The sequence below is a fragment of the Oxyura jamaicensis genome, chromosome 4, assembly GCF_011077185.1.
Source record: "Oxyura jamaicensis isolate SHBP4307 breed ruddy duck chromosome 4, BPBGC_Ojam_1.0, whole genome shotgun sequence".
In the NCBI taxonomy this organism is placed as follows: Eukaryota; Metazoa; Chordata; class Aves; order Anseriformes; family Anatidae; genus Oxyura; species Oxyura jamaicensis.
Window position 1 is genome coordinate 72746419 of NC_048896.1, and position 19960 is coordinate 72766378.

At 36.8% G+C, this 19960-nt stretch overlaps 1 protein-coding gene across 4 annotated transcripts in view; it reads right to left on the bottom strand.

The window, feature by feature from the left end:
* Positions 1-19960, bottom strand: part of KLHL5 (kelch like family member 5) — a 57487-nt gene that overhangs the window by 34861 nt on the left and 2666 nt on the right. Inside the window, exon 1 of one of the 4 annotated variants that reach the window (XM_035325997.1) lies at positions 4102-4753. The exons of 2 other annotated variants lie outside the window; for them this stretch is intronic. In XM_035325997.1, coding sequence (XP_035181888.1) covers positions 4102-4478 — 377 coding nt within the window. In that variant the 5' untranslated portion in view covers positions 4479-4753. Of the gene's footprint in view, positions 1-4101; positions 4757-19960 lie in introns of those variants that run through there. One more of the 4 variants, XM_035325999.1, reaches the window with a different exon arrangement.

Genomic DNA, 19960 nt, shown 5'->3' on the forward strand with positions numbered 1-19960 from the left:
TTGTAGCTTACACAAAGCCACAGCACAACTTGCAATGTAAAAAACAAAACAAAACACATACCAGCCTCCTCCTTTCCTCCCACTTTTACTAAATCTCTCTTCTACATAAGACTTGTGTATCTCAGTTTATGGGGGAGAAGCACAATCTGCTCCTTTTAAGAGGATATGCATCTTTCTTTTAATTATTTCTAAATACTATTATTTTAAAGGAGGAATAACAGTAGTTATTGTATCCCAATCACACATTAGTTAAAACTTAAGAATTCCAGTAAGTGTTAACCTTGGTTACAACAAAGTTTCCCAAAGTCTTTTTTTTCAAGCATGTTACTTCCTGGTCTACGCTCTAAATTATTTTTCTGAAGGTATCTTTTAGGTTAGGTATCTCCACGCTTGTTTTTGAAATAAAAATCAAGCAAGAAAGACTTCAATATGACCAGGAGACAATAAATACGCATTTCAAACTATTCATTTTGGAACACAGAAAGAGGAGTAAACTATGAATTTGAAATTAATTTTAAAAACTTTTTCTGAAAAAAATGCAAAATTGTCTGAAAATTGTATGCAAATTTACTTTTCTCATCACTAAGATGCTTCTAGTGAACACCTCGTTTTTCAGAGAATACAGCAACAGCCCTCAACACTTTAAATCTTAAACACGAAGAATATAACCTTTTAAATTATGACATTTAAACAAACAGAAAATCAACAAGCCAACATGGATACCTCAAAGTGCAGATAGATTGAGAAAAGTAAGCTGAATGACATTTCAAAGAAGACTAACAATAATAATTTTGTTTACACACCTCAAAATGGTTCAAATAATAAAAGATGTGTAGAGATAAGTAATCTTTACTGTTGCATTAAGATGGTTTCCTGCATTGGAGTTTTACATAAAACTTTTAAAAATATTGTTAATACATATATTTTAATCAGTTCTGTTACTTACACTGCTTCCTCCAAGCTAGCTGACATTTTATGGCACATGGAGACACAAAATAATAACCTGCCAGCTTCCATTATTTAATATGATGCTTTACAGAGTCAAATATTTCCTTCTTCAAAGTTAGAAGGACAAGAATCTCAGCTAATGACATTTCTGTGCTTGTATCTACAGCAAACCAATTCCAATGCTTTAATGTATCCTGGGTGAAATGAACCAAACATAACACACTGCAGACTAGGTATGCTCTAGGTGTTTTTGGCTTGTTACCCATGGTGCCTTCAAGATCTCAGGACTGCTTCCAAGGCACCCACTAAAAGCAGAGGAAAACAAATCTATTGCTAATAGGCTTTAGTTTGCCATACAGAGATCTGCACTCCATGGGAGAATTTTACAACGTCTACAAATCCAAAATGATGACCCTCACCTCAGGAATGCAGGAGAGCTAGCAAATAGCAGCAACAGAGGAAATTGGAGAGATGAAATGCAGCAAACTATCATTCAAGATCATATTGGTCATAACACATAAGAGCATGATGTGAACAGCTTTACAGCCAGCTAGCTCTAACCCCCAAATCTGAATGATCTGTTTACATCTCAGATAACTGTGATTTCAGCCTTTGTTAGAAATTGGGAATCAAACCTGGAATTCACTTACCCTTATGCCACCGAGCTCTGTACAAAGGACAACAAAGTTCTACATCCTCCCTCCTCAGAACAAATCCTAAAATGATCCAAAGCTTGCAGAATGCCACAGACCTGATCAAATGCTCTTCTACCTGTGCTGTATGACACAGCAAAGAAGAAAGGTACACACAAAGCAGCAGAGCTGCTGCTGTCACCGCAGGCTTTCAGGGCTCAGGACCGGGCAAGAAGTTCAGAGGAGTGAAGAAGCAAGAACTCCACAGCTTTCACAAAAAGTTTTTTCTTTTTTAAAGGATTTTTTCATACACACCGTTTGTTTCTAATGGAGGAAACACGGGGTTTTCACAAGGGAAAAAAGCCCTCTGAAAACTACATACATGACTGAGTTCTGTTTTCCTTACTTAAGTCAATAGGTAAGCAGCTGTATTTGATAATAATGAAAAAGAGCACCGCCTTATCATGTTCTTAACAGAGGAAAACAACAGTTGTTGGGCAGACTTATGTAGGTTATACATTCTTAATGAAGGGAATGAACAAGATATGCTGTCAGTACAATCTCCCCTGGAGAACAAAAACACAGACAACAATACCAAGCAACTCCTTATATTACCATTAGTTACATATTAAACTGTACCAACACCGAACTCAAAAATTACCTACAATACTTTAAAGCATGTAAGTAAAACCCTAGCAAGAATTACAAGACAAAGAAATTACAAACAACTCCAGATGCTGTATGCGACTATATACATAATTAAAAGACACTTCACATCGACTAGTTTTAAATCCTAAATGCATTGAAGTCTGCTACTCCGTCTGCAAAAAACACAAACCAACCCAAACCCATAAATAAAATAGTAGTACTATAAAGACTTCTCCCATCCCCTCAATATGTATCTGCAGTTCAATTCTACAAAGTGACAAGTTCGTTTTGTCACATGTAAATTCTTCTCCTACAATTAAAACCAAATCTGTACTCATTTCAAGCTACACGTTTATCTCTTTGAATTACATGTTTTTTCTGCATTGACTGTTTTGCTATGGTGAGAATATCCTACCTGAGGTAACGCTGTACATAAAAATTTCACACCACAAATATATGTAACATCACCATATCACGTCTATATTGTATATGTTATCTAGTGACACCGCTATTTAAAAATTCATACCTGAATATCACCTAAAATAAGAACTCTTCAGAGGCACATTATTTATAGCTCTGTAGTTGTTGCAGCACGACAAGGCTGCTGTTAGGAAGAATCAGTAGGCATTACTTCCTTTCCCTGTAATTTTAGTACTTTTGCAGTAAGTTTTGCAAAAACAAATACACTGTGGTGACTCCTAAGCATTTTTACCCTTCCTCCTTTCCTCCGGTCTTTAAAGGTTGCATAAACCACAAATAGTTAGTGCTCATATTCTGGACTGCTTTGCCCTTGCACTAAATGAATTCTTCTCCTGGGGAATGGAAAACAGTAAAACTGCTTTAACTAGATTGATCTGTCCCTAACATGCTTTATTAAACACTGTACCCTTTAAACAGACATGCTTTCCAAAATGCATTATCATTGTGAAGTTATCTTAAAATCAAGAAAGCAAATACCATAAAATTTACTTGAAATGGTAAGCTAACTACTACGCGCTATATGCAGTATAAAAGAGGAAAAATACTTTCCATGAAGAATGGCTGACTTAAGCACTAAAAGGAGGTAAAAGAAGTAAACTAATAGTTAACAAGAAAGACATTATCTTGCCTAATTTTCCACCAACTGTTAAACACCTTTCACACTTAATAACAAATTGTATGGTTTCATCTTTAGTAACAATATTCAAGAGAAGAACACCAAAACATCTTTATAGACACAATAAAACCATTTTTTTTCTTTTATGCTAGGTACAGTTTAAGGCACCTGAGCAGACAACTGCAATCATTTTAAAGCAACCTTCCGGTATTAGTTTACAGCACATCCCAGTTGACTTTCAATAGATTCTTTCTTTCTTCAAGTTGTACATGCATAAGCAAAAATGATTTTTCTTGTCTTACAGCCTAAATACTTACTGTCTCATCTCCCTCATCTATAGAAATACGTGGAAACATCTGATAAGAGTGACAAGCAGCTTTAATATTCACGGTTTTCTCCCAACTGAGAGTGATTCTCAGCATAGCCAGACAGTCAGTATCACTTCAAAACAATTTAAAAGCATCCTGTAACATCATCATCTAATGGACATTACTTTATTCACAGCAGCAAGTTTTAGGCATAATATTTAAACCGTCAGCAAGTGCATGCACATCTTTGCACTTCATTTATCCACATTGACTATATAAAATTACCTTTTAAAAAGGTCATAGTAAACACACCAAAACCTGTTTATAAGTCATTTTCTGTTTCGGATGCACAGCAACTGCTAGCTTTCTGAAGCATTTCAATCTAGGATAAAGGCTAGCCTATACATGCATGTCATCTGTAAACACGAAATGAAAACACATTGCTCACAACAGGAAAGTAATAATTAACCTGCACGAACTGCTGTCCGATTCATTTTCTTCTTCACTTGCTCTGTCATCTATTTCTTGTCTGTCAAGCCAACGTGCACCTCCACAATCTTCTGCAGGGAATTCAAATGCAGGGATTTCTGAGGTGGATGCCATTGGCCAAGGAGGTGAATTCTGGAAATCCTGTTGGCTAGACCTTCTGTAACCGACTGCTGTTAAAGGTAGGTTACCCGAATCTAAAAACTTTGTGCCACCAGCTGTTACATTTTGTCCTCTATTCCAGAAGTCTCCCTGGTGGCTTTCGATTGCAGAATTAGGGGCTGACGCCTGATGACCAAACCACCTCCATCTGATTTTCAAAATCTGCTTCACGTCAAACTCTTTACGAGAACCAGACATCCTTAGTGAGAGCCAGTGATCGTCTAGGCAACAGGGTAAGAAGCAGCACACATAAAAGAAGATTTGTGCACCCAACCAAGACAAGAGAAACACATGCTCTGCCCGCCTGTGGCAGGCAGAGATTCTATAGGAGAAGGAGGGGGAAAAGATTGCATTCACACCGAAGCGGCTTCCTTAACCGTATGTCATTTCAATACCAACAAAAGGCAACGGAGGATGAAAAATCTCGTGGTAAAAAGAGAAGGAGAAACAATCATTTCAATCAGGAAAAATGCTAATCAGTTTACCCTAAAAGCTCCGAGGCTGTTTCTGTTGCTCTCTGACCATTAGCTTTCAAACACACCAGTGTTCATTAGAGCCCTTTCAAGAGCTGAATACCACCCCCTCTTCCTAAACCACAAACGCACGTAATTCCTGTACTGCATCTTACAATCTCTGCTTCTCACGCTGTTAACTCTTGCTACTACGGGGGGGGAAAAACTGCACAAAGCAATCAAAATTCTTCCTGCACTGATGAAGAATAAACGCACAGAAAAGACTAAAACCAGCCCAAAATAACTGACTACTGAGGAAAAACTGAACTGGGTATTGAATGGAAAGAAGCTGAATGATTTTCTCCTGTTATGGGACATGCACTAACTTAAAAAACAAAAAACAAACAAACAAACAAAAAAAAACAAACAGTATAAGAACAGCCTGGAAGTCTCAAGGGACTGGTACTGGGTTATGGAGCCTTTCATCTTGCTGTGCTTTGATTCAAATCTAGGTCTGCAGCAACTAAAAATTTCTCACATTCTGTATCTGAAGTGAGTGAATGGTTGCCATTCACTTGCACATCACTGAAAGAAGAAGCAACCACAGACAATTGGTCACTGTCCAAGACACCAGAAGCACCCCCTGCAAAATGGCCAGCAGCAGACCTTTGCTTCTTTCTCATCGCATGGAGTCAGCTGTTTCAGATCAGGTTAAAGATGCTGTGACAGAGGAGGGAAAAAGACATACATTTACTTCTGAGACAGAATTCCACTAGATGGGCTGGGTATGTAATGTTTGAAACTATGCAAATATGTATTTTCATTTGAATGAGGAAAAATCAAGTCCAAAGGACAAAATACACAACAACCAGTTTGTATTTCCTCTGAAAACCTAGCCTGTTTCCTCTATGACATGTGGAGCTAGTTAGGTCTAAAATGCTGGGACTCATTGCAATCACACGCTAACAACAGTTTCAGAATGCCAAAGACACTGGATTTCATCAGTCCTTAATGAACATAACTACGTTTTCGATCTTCACAGTTCAGCTAGTCTGTTCAGCTCTCCAGGATACAAATTCAACAAGTTCATAGGAGTTCATGCTTCTTTTCTACCTACCCTTACCATCAGAAGTGGAAGTTACTACCTCTCAGATGAGCATTACCAGCTACAATATATGCTTCTCTGATCTTGTAATTAGGATTCATGTAGGGTTCTTTAGAACAGCCTATATGCAGAGCCCATGTGAAAATGTAAATAGTGCCCAATTTTACCACTCAAAAAGCAAATGCTCTGCTTCATGTCAGGAGAAAAACATGCTATTTTATTGGGAACAGCAATGCAGAAAGGGCTAGTTTTAACCTCAAAAGCTCACCCACCATTACTCAGAACATAGTTATTTATGAAACTGCTGCTCACAAAAGCAATCAAAGCTCATTTCTATAGAAACAGTGTTCCAGCTGTTCTCTACAAGAGATGCTGAATTTCAAAGTTTCTACCTTGCTAACATCTTGGTCTACCAGAAGATATGTACCGTGGCCTTTGCAGAATACCCAGAAAACAGTTAAGGGTAACCCAGGAGGTGAGATGATCAAGTAAATAAATATATGATGATGTAGTCATCTTTGTTGGGGATTTCATTTAAGCATAGTCAAACATGGAAATATTTTAGAAGGATAATAACTTAACATATAAGCCTAAATCTGCACACATGTTGAACTGAAAAGTTATGAAATGTAGTCCCTATCCATCTTGTACAGCTATGCAATTTTCAAAAGCTTAAGTGCAGTGTTCAAACACCATCCTTTGTGTAACTGCAAGTTGGGTGAAACTACAGTACCTTTCAAGAAGAATTAACAAAATGGCATCTTTATTTATCCTTGCCTTACGTTTTGTGTTGGTGTTTGGTGTTCCCCAAAGGTGGATAAACAGGATAAGCGACTGGTGTATTTGTTAATGTTCACCACAGTAGTTGGTTTTTAATTATCTGTTTAAATGTAAAACGTAAATTTTAAATACCTTTACTTCTGCTGGTATGATAAATCCAGTATACATTTGGACTGACCTGAATTTTCTTTCTTGTATAACAGACTCATTTGAAATTCAAACTGTTCCAGTACAAGTCTACTACAACAATGGCAGATTTGCCAATTCTGGTGCTTTTTCAGCATTTTCTTATGACTCACTGGGAAACACAGCCTAATTATTGCTTTCTTCCAGCTGTGCAGCTATGGGCTCAAACAGGGAATAGAAAAAACAAAATGTGCGGTAGTTTTAAAAAATGAAAAAATAACTTTTCTATTTTCTTTCATTTTTTCTAGATTATACAAACTCCTTCTATACACTCAACTTACAGCTTTAAAGTACATTTTAATATATATATATATATTTTTCTGTTTCATATAAATTAGATACAAGCTTTTATCTAAAAAAGGACAAAATGAGGCAAGTGGCACTTAATTCTTCAGTGTGAATTGTTAAGATTGCTCAGAAATAATTGAGGTCCTCTTCTGGTTCTCCAACAATTTTTCTTATTGTGACTATGATAGATCTTCTAAGGTCCCCCTGCTGGCAGTTAACTGACTTATGAGGAGATCTCAAACGAGTTGGTAGGACCGCTGCTTACTTGGACCACTCAAACCCCACCTGTGACATCTTTTCTGGTTGTGGGTGCTCACAGATCTGAACACTCACACCCAGCCTACGTCCGCTTCCATCATAAATCTTTCTAATGCACTAAAACTTTCCTTAGAAAACTGCTAAAAAAAAATGGTTGTATGGTAGCATCTTAATCCAACACAGTATACACTGACTTCGCAAGGATTCTAAAAAATTTCTTTCATTTACTAACGCAAAATATGTTAAAATATGTTAAACTCCCAATAGTGCCAATAAGTAACACCAAGAACATGGCATGGCAGCTTTATGAATTGCTCATTTCAATATTTTCAGAACAGTTTATCTACACAGAGATAAAGCAGAAAAAAAATCAGTAAAATTAGCTTTACTGACAATCTTTGATTTGCATATGATCTGTTTATTCACACAAATGATAAAGGAAAATTGCAATCCAGCAAATAGTTAAAATTTAGGCAAAATTTTTACTCCTAACATACTTCTGTATCTTCTGTATAATTTCCAAATATTTGGATATACGTAAGTGCATCACTGGGCTATGTAGAAAAATCATTATTTAACTTATTAGATCTAAGCACTTTTAATCATTGCAACTTTTCCTTTTTCACTAGGAAGACAGAAATTCTCAAGTAAGCAAATATGTCTATTGAATCAATTTTTGAGGCATTTTTAAGATTTGAAGTTCAACATCACTTTTCATGGCAACTTTTTTACAGTTACTGCTGCATTTGGCTTCAAAATCCTATTGCCATCCAACTTCAAGGCAACTCAGATACAATATTTTTCAAGGTATTTATTCTGTCAAGTTTATTTAAAAATACCAATTTTCAAATTGGAGATCTAGGGAAATAAAGGTTCAGCTAGTCCTTATACTAAAGGTCTAGATATTAATGATCCTTTTAAGTGCCAATTAAGAATGAACATGTCAAAATAATTAAGTCCTTGTTTTGACTGCAGGAGAGTTGTTTCTCCCCTGAAAAAAAATACTTCTCTACAAAAGCATTACATAGAAAAAGATAAATTTGAGACATAACTAGACTCATTAAGAGGTAATGAGGTACTATATTATTGCCAATGTTTAAGATACTTATTCTGAAGCATAACAATGGGTCATTGACCGTACGATGTTCATCAATTAATCAAATGCATACTTACAGCATTAAAAGACATTCAAAATTTAACACCTTTTAAAAAGGGATTTTAAACTTTAAAATATCTGGAGGCATTAAAATAACTGTCCAAAGAAAACTGCTATAGACAAACCCTGGATTTGCAATTCCACTTGTAAGTATGATTATGTTAAAAGAAGTGTTAAACGTTTCCTTTTTCTGTGTTCCAGTCCAAAAATTACAGAAATTGCTCAACAAAGACTTCACAAAGATAGCTACACTCGTGCTCTGTGATTCTATAAAGCAAGAATTACTTTCTATATCAAAGTTTTTCTAAGTGCAAACACTTCTGATTCATGTGAAAAGTCCCTTACAGCAGCAACAGTGTAATTCATACAGGAGAAAAAGAGAATACTACAGCTACTGACTGTAGTGACTGTATGTATTTAAAGTCATTGTTCTGACTTGCAGAAATGAGCTGCTGCCAAATTCTGGGCACTGCGTGGCAACTTTCTGCCACTTAGCACTACACATCCCCCTCGAGAGGTACAAGCCATATGTTTAGAAACACTGCCTTCACAGCACACAGCTTTACATTACCATGAAAAGACCTGTACAGAGCAACAGCTTGTTTTGCAGTTTTATTGAAAGAGAAAGGAAAAAAAATGGACAAAGATTTCCATACGGTATAGAAGACTACACTTGTCAGATCCTAGATTTTTTTGGCTCAAGAATCATAGTGGTTCACGCAGAACAACGGTTGTGACCCAAGACATTTACATTTCTTTAACCTTAAAACATTAAACATCGGTTTCTGTCTAAGTGATAGCCAAGCACTATCAAGAACTGCACCATTTGCAAGTAAAACTAATGCAGAGCTGTTCCTGAGTAACACCACAGTAAGCACCCTGAAGCTTATTCACTCTCAAGTTTGCACTCCAAGTACATCAGGTGTGTTTTTTTCAGTTAAAATTCAGCTATAACACGAGATGGACAACAGTATGACGTGTCAACCCCCAAACTCGAAAGTTTTCTCAACCAAAAGATTCAAAGTCATACAAAGATTAAGAGAAGCAAAAGATTCCCAGTTGGTACCCTCCAGGAATACTCATACAGCTGATTCTAATGAAAACAAGGTAAAATCAGTCTGGAAACAGTAACACTCCAGCACAAAACATCTCCTCTAGAAACCTCACTGCTATGGACAAGTTCTGCAAAATTCTGTTCTCCAGCTATTTCATACAATCAGATAATATCCCAAGCTGGAAGGGACTGTACTGGATCATTGAGTCCTACTCCTGGCTCCACAGAGGATGACCTAAAAATCAAACCATATTTCTGATAGCACTGTCCAAACGCTTCTTGAACTCTGGCAGGCTCGGTGCTGTGACCACTGCCCTGGGGAGCCTGTCCCAGTGCCCAACCATCCTCTGGGTGCAGAACCTTTCCCTAACCCCAGCCCGACCCTCTCCTGTCCCAGCTCCATGCTGTTCCCTCGGGTCCTGTCGCTGTCCCCAGAGAGCAGAGCTCAGCGCCTGCACTCCCCTCGTGAGGGAGCTGCAGGCCGCCATGAGGCCTCCCCTCAACCTGCTCTGCTCTGGGCTGAACAAACCAAGGGGCCTCAGCCACACCTCGTACATCTTCCCTTCTAGACCCTTCACCACCTTGTCTTGTTAAGCTTCATGTGGTTGGTGACTGCCCAGACCTCTAATCTGTCAAGATTTTTCTGCAAAAGCTCTCTATCCTGAAGGGAGTTGGCAGCTCCTCCCAATTTAGTGTCATTCCCAAACAGTATAAATTTGAGGCCTGCATCCAGATCAATTATAAAAACATTGAAGAGAACAGGTCCTCGAACGGAGCCCTGCAGAACCCCACCAGTGACAGGCCGCCAGCTTGATGTAACCTCATTTATCCACAGAAGGATACTGTGGGAGACAGCATCAAAAGCTTTTCTGAAATCCCAAAATATTGCATCTACTAGCTTGCCATAGTCAACTAGGTGGGCAACCCTGTCATAAAGGAAATCGAGTTAGTTAAGTAGGATTTCCCCTCATGTACTTGTTAGCAATTCCTGACAAAAGGAAAGCCTTTCTTTAGCACCAGTTTAGGAAGGTATTTCCTAATAAACTAGGCCATATACCACAGATTAAAAGAACGAGGAAAACCCACGCAAAATCACATGGTGATAGTTTCCTGTTATCAAGGTAATACAAACATGGCCAAGGTCACCTGTGACGATAAATCTGCAGACCAACTGAAAGAAGGCAAACTGATTTGCAGGCAAACTGAGGATGGTATTTTTACATTTTTCCAAGGCAGCTTTAATTTACCACAAAATCTTGAGTTTACCACATAAACCCACAGAAAAATCAAAAAAGAACACCACTACCAGTGTTGTCAATAAAGGAGTGGATGCTTGTTCAGCAAAGTATTACAGGTGCTCCCAGTTTGGCGTTAGACCCCACGTAGTGAACTACCAGATTTTAACACAGTAAGAAGAAAGTATGTTTGCATGTCATCAGGTAATAGAAGATAACGCTCCATGACAGACTATATAAACTTCAAGAAGTACTACATAGATGTCTGTGGGCAAAAAGTTTATTTAAATGTCAAGGTACACAATGCCACAGTTGCTGAAGCAAGGCATTTCAAGGATGTAAACATCCTAAAGAAATGATTTAACACCAAAAGACACCACAAGAGACTCACTGTATCTTTCTCAATGAGGACTTCTTAATTAGTAGCTTCAGTTAACAAGCCCCTACTCCCCCATGAGACAACAGGCTGCAAAAGGGATATGAAGATATCATAGTTTATTATATACTTATAAAATAAACAGTGTGACCTCATTTGGAATTTTTTGTGTACAACTGTAACTCAAAAGTAATATGGCAGAAGATGAGGTTCACAGAATGCCAGCACAAATGATCAAGGTTCAAAAGAAACATCACACTAAAAGACACAATGCTTATGAGAATCTTATCAGCAGCTATCAGAATCATATTAATGTCTCATTAACATGAAAACCTGAACTCTTATTTAAGTTAAAGAATTAGTGTTACACTTTAACAAGTGTACACAAGTTACACAAGACACACGTGACATTTTAGGAACCTAACAGTGCATAGCATCACGGATGTCAAACAGAACCTTGCAATAAAAGTCTTACCACTGTATTAAAAGCTGTAATACTCAAAAGTCAATTAATCTGCATTTTTTCTACATTATAAAAACTGAACTACATTTAAAAATGGAATAAACCTCTCATAAGGAAAAGAAAGCCTTTGAAAGTCCACCACTATCTAATTTGATTATTCTCTTAAGCACTCTGAATCTACTTTTCCAATGTAGTCAAAGCCTAATGGTAGCCAAGGGTTTGCTGGGGAGATGAAGGTCAAAGGCTGCCTTTGGCTGCAGTGACTCCAGGATGGTAGAGTTCAGGGCGGTATCAGTTCCTGAGAGGAGGGAGTAGGGCAAAACCCAAGATCATAAACCTGGACTTCAGGACAGCAGATTTAGCCACCTCAGGGATCTGCTGGAAAACGTCCCATGTGATAAAGGCCCTGGAGGTAAGAGGGAGCCCCCCTCCTCATACTGACTTTACAGGACTGGCTGCTGTGACAGTGAAAGACTTGCTTCTATTAACACCTTGAATGTAATCACACAAGTAACATGAAAGTGACATAATCTATCAAATGAGCATCCTAATTCCATTTGTGTACTCCCATAGAAAAGTGCCTTTATGGCATAAGAGCCTTAAAAATAACAGCTGGATAGAAATAAATCATTTGGTAAGCTCAAGGTTGGGTAGATAGAAAACATTTTGATCTACTGCCACTTTGTGGTTATGATCCTTACAAGTACGGAAGATGACTGCCAAGCATAATAACTAGGTGTACAGGAAGCAAGGAATTCAACCCATGAATTCCACAAAACTCATGGCATGGAAGTGTTTTTTTCCAGAACAGGATGCTCTCATCTCTGCTGCTAAATGAAATATTCATTCATCTCTTATAGAATATAAACAAACATAATAAATGCCTTACTTTTTAAACAAATACTTTAGGAATATTCTTTCTTAGAACATTACCACAAGGATACCGTTTGTGCACACTTCCTCTCACTTCCAGTATGGTATGAGATTTTCTAGGCTACCTCCAAATATATGAGATTTAACTCAATACAGCAGCTCAGTGCAAAACAGCAGTTTTCCAATTCAGCTTGTCAATGATGATTGCTCTTTATTCAATTCACTGAACACAGATGAAGAAATGACTGCACAAGAAATGCCACAGAAAGAAATTATCTCAATTCCTTATGAAATATATGTATTACAGTGAAGATTTTTGAAAGAGCATTTAAATGTTATTCCAATTAAGGGCTAGTGAGGTGCATCAACACCAATCACTACTAAAAATCCTGTTTAGCTGCAGTAGACACACTAGTAGCTGGCAGATGTATGTTACTAGAAAGGATTATTTTGGAGAATAGAAAACACAAGCCTTTAATCTTATTTTGCCATAATGAGTAACATTTACATCAGTAACTGTACATTTGAAATAAAGTACCGAAATGTGAAATCAATACCAGAGTGCAGTATTCTTAATCAAATAGTTCTAGACATTTAAATTGGATCATATATGTATTTGTTTATAAATACACAAAATACCTTGTATTACTTGCTTTAATTACAAGCATCATATCTTGACAATAGGGTTTTCACGTTACAATAAGCTTCACAAAGTCATAAAATCAACATGATTAAATTAGATATGCTAATTAACGGTTTCCATTGATTTTACCAGTGATTTGGCTCAAGGAAGTATTATTAGGAAAAAAAAAGCAGAACAAATCATGGTACATTTAATTATCTCCTTCACTCTAAAAACAAAACTAGTCTTCCGCCTTGAGTCAAAGTTGCTTAAAATAACATGTATCTGAGGCACGTACAGGAAAATATCCTTTAATTCTCTATTTGGATGCTATTTAATTTCAGATTACATCACGTATCAAATCACCAAATATTCCTAAACATAATCACTGATCCTACATAAAATTGCATGAAGATATATTTGAAGAACAGCAGTGGAATTTAACACCAAAGAAATAATTCTTTTATTCCAATCCGAAAGAAACCCTACTTTTTAAATTTTGTGGCCAGAAAGCAAAACTTGTACTATAAATAGATGCAGTAAGTAAAGAGAAAACGTTAATTGCTGAATAGTGTTTATGAAATATACATTTACTTGAGTAAGTGGCAGCAAACAAATTGATCTGAGAATTGTAAAACTGCCCCAGACTGATTTCTTTTGCTCTCCATTCTCCTTCTGCAGTTTTGTGCAAAAGCAATCCCCACTTTTATTTATTTTACAATTTTACAGTTAGGTTCCCCACTTTTACTTATTTTCCAGGCTCTTCTAACATTAACTCCTGTTCTCCTGGATGCTTCTTCTCACGTGGTCCCCTCACCCACAGGCACACAGATCCCTCCCAACCCGACACCAGACAGGCAGGATGAGCAAATCCTTTGCCATATTCAGACCCAGATGCAGATAGGCTTATCAGCTGGCAAGTCAGGTAGTATCACTTATTTATACTTCCCTACCTACCCAATATTTTCAATACCTTTCAGAAATTTAAACATGTGAAAAGCTCGGTTCCATCAGCGTTTGCCTGAAATTGGCAAACGGACACAAAAGGTATTAGGAGGAACTGATAAACCAAAAGACATAAATCCAGCTTGTCTTGGGAACTTGCAGACTCACAAGCTTCCCCCTTACCTTGGAATGGCTACATATCACCTAGGCCTAAGATTTAGAAACAGAGTGGAACAGAAATCACTGTGTCTGACATTGTTGAAAAACAACAAGCTCCTACCTTTCCACAGCTGCATAAAATGAAAATGACCTTGAGAGAGAAAGCGACGGTAGAAGTCTAGGCCATCCATTAAACCTTTTAATCATTAAAGCACTTGCCGAGTCAACTGTTCAGCTATCCCAAGAGGCACAGTGACCCATCATCTTAGCTGCCTCACCCCTGCTTTTACAAAATTCCCAATATATTTCCTATTCGGCACAGAAAATGAGAACAAGGCAAGAGCAACATAAATTAACTGCGAGGAGGAACACAGGATACTAATCCAAACCACAGGAGTACAAGAACCTTTGGTATTCCTGCAGACTTTAATCCACTATCTAGGTGGCACGCTCAAAAAAGCAGGTGGCTAAGCTGTCAGAGGGAAAAGGCATAATTGACAGAAAGCTTTCATTATTTGCTTACTGGATGTTCTTTTTTTTATCTTTATCAACTCCATCTTAATCTTAACTAACATATTGTACTACTGCACGTAGCTATCATTAGATTTAGATAGTTTGCAATCGTTTGCCCATCTATCTTCCCCATTAGCTCGAAGTTCTAAAAATTCCTTATCTAGCTTACAGTATTTATATATAAAGAGTTCTCACTTACTGAGTTTATACATTTCCAGAAAATAATGTTTGAATATTTACACAAATTATCACAATCTGTTTTAAGTGCACTTGGTCTTCAGTCTAAAAGCCAATTTATTATGCAAAGGTGCAACCTAAATTTGTATTTGTTAATGAGAAAAATCTATCAGGAAGTGAGAGCAGTGAAGTTGTTACTTATCACTTGATCTGCCTACATTTTTATGAATGCATAGATTAATTTTAGTTAATTACTTTTATTTGTTTGGAAAATAGTTCCAAGCCAATACTTCCAAGTTCCCGGCGAAGAGCACGCCAAGCCTTATCAAGTTATGATAACATCATTAACTGCTCTACTTTCATAATGTTTTAATTATAGTCTGAATACATAAGCTCGTGATTATATTTACATCCAAAATAGCATTTCTCTCACTGCATGTAGAAAAGCAAGATTTAAAATTTGGTTTTATCTTTGGCAATGACTGAATGATCATTTAATATTCAAAAGCAGTTGTTTTTAGACTATCAGAATATATTTTAGAATATCTACCCGCCAAATGCATTTTACTTATACTGTATATAATTAATACTCACTGCAGAATATTTATCTGGAATGGCAAACATCAGGCTAATAGCTTATTTGCGCCAATGACAATGTGAATTGTCTACTCTGACAAATAAGAACTTGCATGCAAACAATCCAATTGCTGGAACCACTGAAAAAAAGATGACTTTTACATGAGCATCATTTCTCCACACTGCATACATGGTACTTGTTAATTTGGTAATTCAGCCATATTTCTACCTGTATTCTTTGCAGCTCAGGTTAGTAAACCTCTCTGAACTCCAGTTTTTTCTTACTGTACATTGTATCTAGCCCACGGACTTGAATATTTCATCTGTTCTATTGGTATACTTTACTTCGATTTTGACAAGTTCTCTTGGCTCTGAAATTGAGGCTACAATGGTGTGCAACTTAAATATATATATATATATATACACCATTTCCCCTCAAATCAACTCAAATCTATACTAGACAGATGATGTTATCATCTTCATCATGCCTATATAACCCATACCAAAATGTTATCAGCATTTTCTCTTAGAACTTCTTAAGACGGGAGAAAGGAGGGGGAGGCAATAGATATGAGACTGAAGACACATCAGAAAAATACACCAGAAAATAAAAAATAATCTAGAAGAGAGAAGGTAGTTCCCTTTTTAAAATTTTATTATGAATAACTATGATTGTGTGACAGCTTAGCATACTTCGAAATAAATTTTAGATAGCAGGATGATACAAAGAATGAAGGAGGTGTTCTGACCACAGATTTTTCTTTTCTCCCCTTCTCTTTCTTCATTGCTCTTTCCCTTTTATGAACAATATATATACAGCAAGTGGGTTCAAGAGTGCCAGGAGAAAACAGGAGCCCTTAGAAACTGAAACAGCTAATAGTTTGATGGGCTGCAAGATCTCCATATTCCAAGCCATTATAGAAAAGTGTTTCCTGTAGCTGAGAATATAGCTGCCAATAAGCAACATGGAGCATAAAAGGGTTACCAACCCATAAACAGATTACAGTACAATGCCCTTTCATTTATTCTGAAAACACTGTGTGAAACATATGGAAGCAAGAATAGGAAATCCATTTTGCTCCATCTAAGTCCAGCTTTTAAAATATATCACCTATTAATTAAACTGATGAAAAGAGAAAAATGAAAAGAGGTAACTTCAGGGAAACTAGCAGGAAGCAAATAGAGCAAAAATAGTTTTAAAATCAAAACATTTCACTCAACTGAAAATGTACAGCTATAAATTTGAACTATTTTTTATATATCATGCCTAGCTTTTCAAATGATTGTCATGGTCCTTTTCTATTATTTTTTACTAACTGTTATTAATATGGTATTTCAGATGAAGAAATATGTTCCTCAGATATTAAATAAAGTGTGTCCTGTAGAGCCCCTTGTCTTAAAGGTTTAAGTTCTAATCAGAACTGAGGTTGGGAAGGATGGATTTTTTATGTTATTTCATTTTGCAATATTTGCAAAATATATTTGCACTATAATCACAAAACAAAAATGATGAAAGAAATAGTCATGGGTCTGGCCTCATAATGCCAAATGTTTCACAAAGTTAATCAATTTTTCATTTAACGTTGTGCTTTCCAATTCTACTTGTGTAACGTTTTACTAAGGTGAGGACTGCTTTATCGATGCAGACAAAAAGACTGTGTAACTGATCAAAGAGCCTTCAATAACAACCCAAGGGAAATATTCAAGGAAAGACCATCAGAAACAGGACTGAAAACACAAAAATGTCCATAGCACTATGTTAGTTACTTAGGTTTTCATTCTTTTTAGATAAGACATTCTCTCCTTCCCCCCAGTAAAACCAAGTATATGTAAGAATGAGAAACACCTTACACATTTTCGAGGTATTTCTCACAGGCTCAAAAGACTATAATCACACAAAACACTTGGACAAATTGCAGCTGTTTGAAACTGTAAGGGGTGACACTTCTCCAAGTTAAAAACGTATGTACCCCTTAGATAGGAAAACACTTAGAATATAGCTAAAAGGATGTCCAGAAAAATCAATACACTCTGCAGAAAAAAACAATCCATCACTGTACACATAATCATAATGCAGGACCACAGAATGCTTCACAAAATAGAAGTAGAATGGTGACAATTAAGCGACAATTTCTTGAATTGTAAACCATTGCAAATTTCAAGCAAGTTCGTTAATTTCTTATTAAAGTTTTCAATAGAGAGTCAATACAAGGTACACTGATTATTTTGACAGAGTATTAACTAAGGCATTAGGACAAGTCTATTCAGATGTATTTTAGAAGAGAGGGAGACATCCTTGTGCCTTACATTTCTGTTTTAAAAATACTTCCTGTACAATTTTATAAACAGCTTTCCACTAATTTTGAAAGTCTAATGGATGTTCCTGGAAGAATCCAAGTTACTGTTCAAAAATTCCTCAAAATAAATCCTGTTGTCAAGTAAGACATCAGAATTTCAACATCGATTGTACTTACAGCTGAAGAGGTAATTAATTGGCAAAGTATCAATCTCTGAACAGATTGAAATCAATTCCTTTACAGAAATTAGTCCTCTGGGAAAATGCCAGCATAGTCCATAAAACAATTATTCTTCAGCATCCCTGCTTGATTGTTATACTATCTTGCAGGAAGGTGTATTTATTCCTTTTTCTTTCCCTTTTTTTTTTTTTTTTTTAGTACATTTTGGCATTCCTTTGAATTCTTTTCAACTTCCACGATCACTAAAGAAAACGTGTAGGTCAAGAATAAAAATTCTGAAAATCTGGATGAGGCTGGCTGTTTTTGATAAGTGAAGCTGTCATACTTTGAACTATTGCAAAATAGTGAAAACAAAAAGTCTGTTCTCAAAGTAATTTTAGGGGAACCTTAGCAGTTTCAATCATTTTTAAAGCTGTGAAAATTTTCTAAGTAATCTACAGTAGAAGATACCAACAAGAATATAAGTTGACTGGGGGAAGGGAACAGAAGAAAAGGAAAAAAAAAAGAAATGGGATAAAAAGACTGACAGGAATTCAATCCTTTCAATATTTTCTGTCTTTTGTTTGCAATATTCCGCTGCTAACAAGTGGGTCACTGGCAAGGCTGAAGCAGTAACAGCCCAGACCCAGATTAATATTCAGGCACAGGGGATTGCCTAAGGGTGCTGAGACACTCAGTGATACCAGGGTAGACCAGAAAGGTAGAGCATTTCTGGTAAGACCAGAAATTAAATAAAGCCTACTATTTCCCAGAAAGTATGGCAGCCAGCCTGAAGGAAGACAGATTGACACTTGTTCAAGCCAGTCTCATTCTGATCTTCATAACCCCGTGCTTTTAACTTATCAGACCTGAATAAAGGCAGAGAAAGACAGAGCTTAAGCATGTGTCTCTCATTTTCCACTTGGGCACCAAGTCTGAAGCAACAGGTACCAAAAGCATCCTTCCACTCTACAATACCGAAACATTTGGTATAGATGACAGCAATGGGGAGCGAGAAACAGGTTCCTGTTTTGGTGTTATCTGAGCCTGCATTGACAACAAATGCACAGTAGATTAACGTAACACCAAATTCTTTCCTGCTGTTGGTATTGGTGATTGCCACAGGTTGTGCAAGAATTCTGACTGCCCATTACTTGCCACTATCTGTACCACTTTGGCAACGCTAAATTTGGAACATGCTACTTAAATGTTTAACAAGCATTTTCTTCTTCAGGACCTAAAGAAACAGCAATACTGAAGTGCTGTTTTGATACGTTTCAAAGTACTAGAGGCTTACAAGGACAAATTCCATTTAGCCTGAATACTCACTATACTAACTAAAACCATTTTGGATGTGCTGATGGTTGAGAAGTCAGTATTTGAAATGTGAAATAAGACTAAGTAATTTATATGTAAGAAAACAGCAATCTAGAGTAAGAATACTGAAGTTCTCCTAACTGCCTAATTAGAAAACTCAGAAGCGTGATGGCCAAACACAGGAAGTGCTTAAAGAAAAATAAGACCTTGTAATAACTACTCCCAGGATTCTCAAGTATTTTGTCACCACCTTTAATAAAAGTTGCCTTTTGAGTTGTGTACTTCTCGACTAGAATCGTCTCAGCAAGCAGCCACAAAGGATACTGCATTTGGTGCTCAGCAATCACTCTGAGCTCAATTAACTTGAAGTAGACTTTCTTTTATTACAGTGTGTAGAACTGCAACATTCCTCTAGACTGTCTGCTTCTGGAAAGCTACACAAAGTTTGCAGTTCCCCCAAATACACTATGCTGTGCCAAACAGTTTGTCAAGAACCAGGTAAGTAGAAATATACACAACAGAACAAATTAAAGCATCTACTGCCAAAAATGGTATGTATATTGTAAATTGCTAGTGACTTGAGAGATGATGAAATAAACAGTGAGAAAAACCACCTCTCTTCTGCATTTGTATCATGACATGAATGAATTCTAGACAACAGAGAGGTACACGGTTATTTCAAAAAAGTT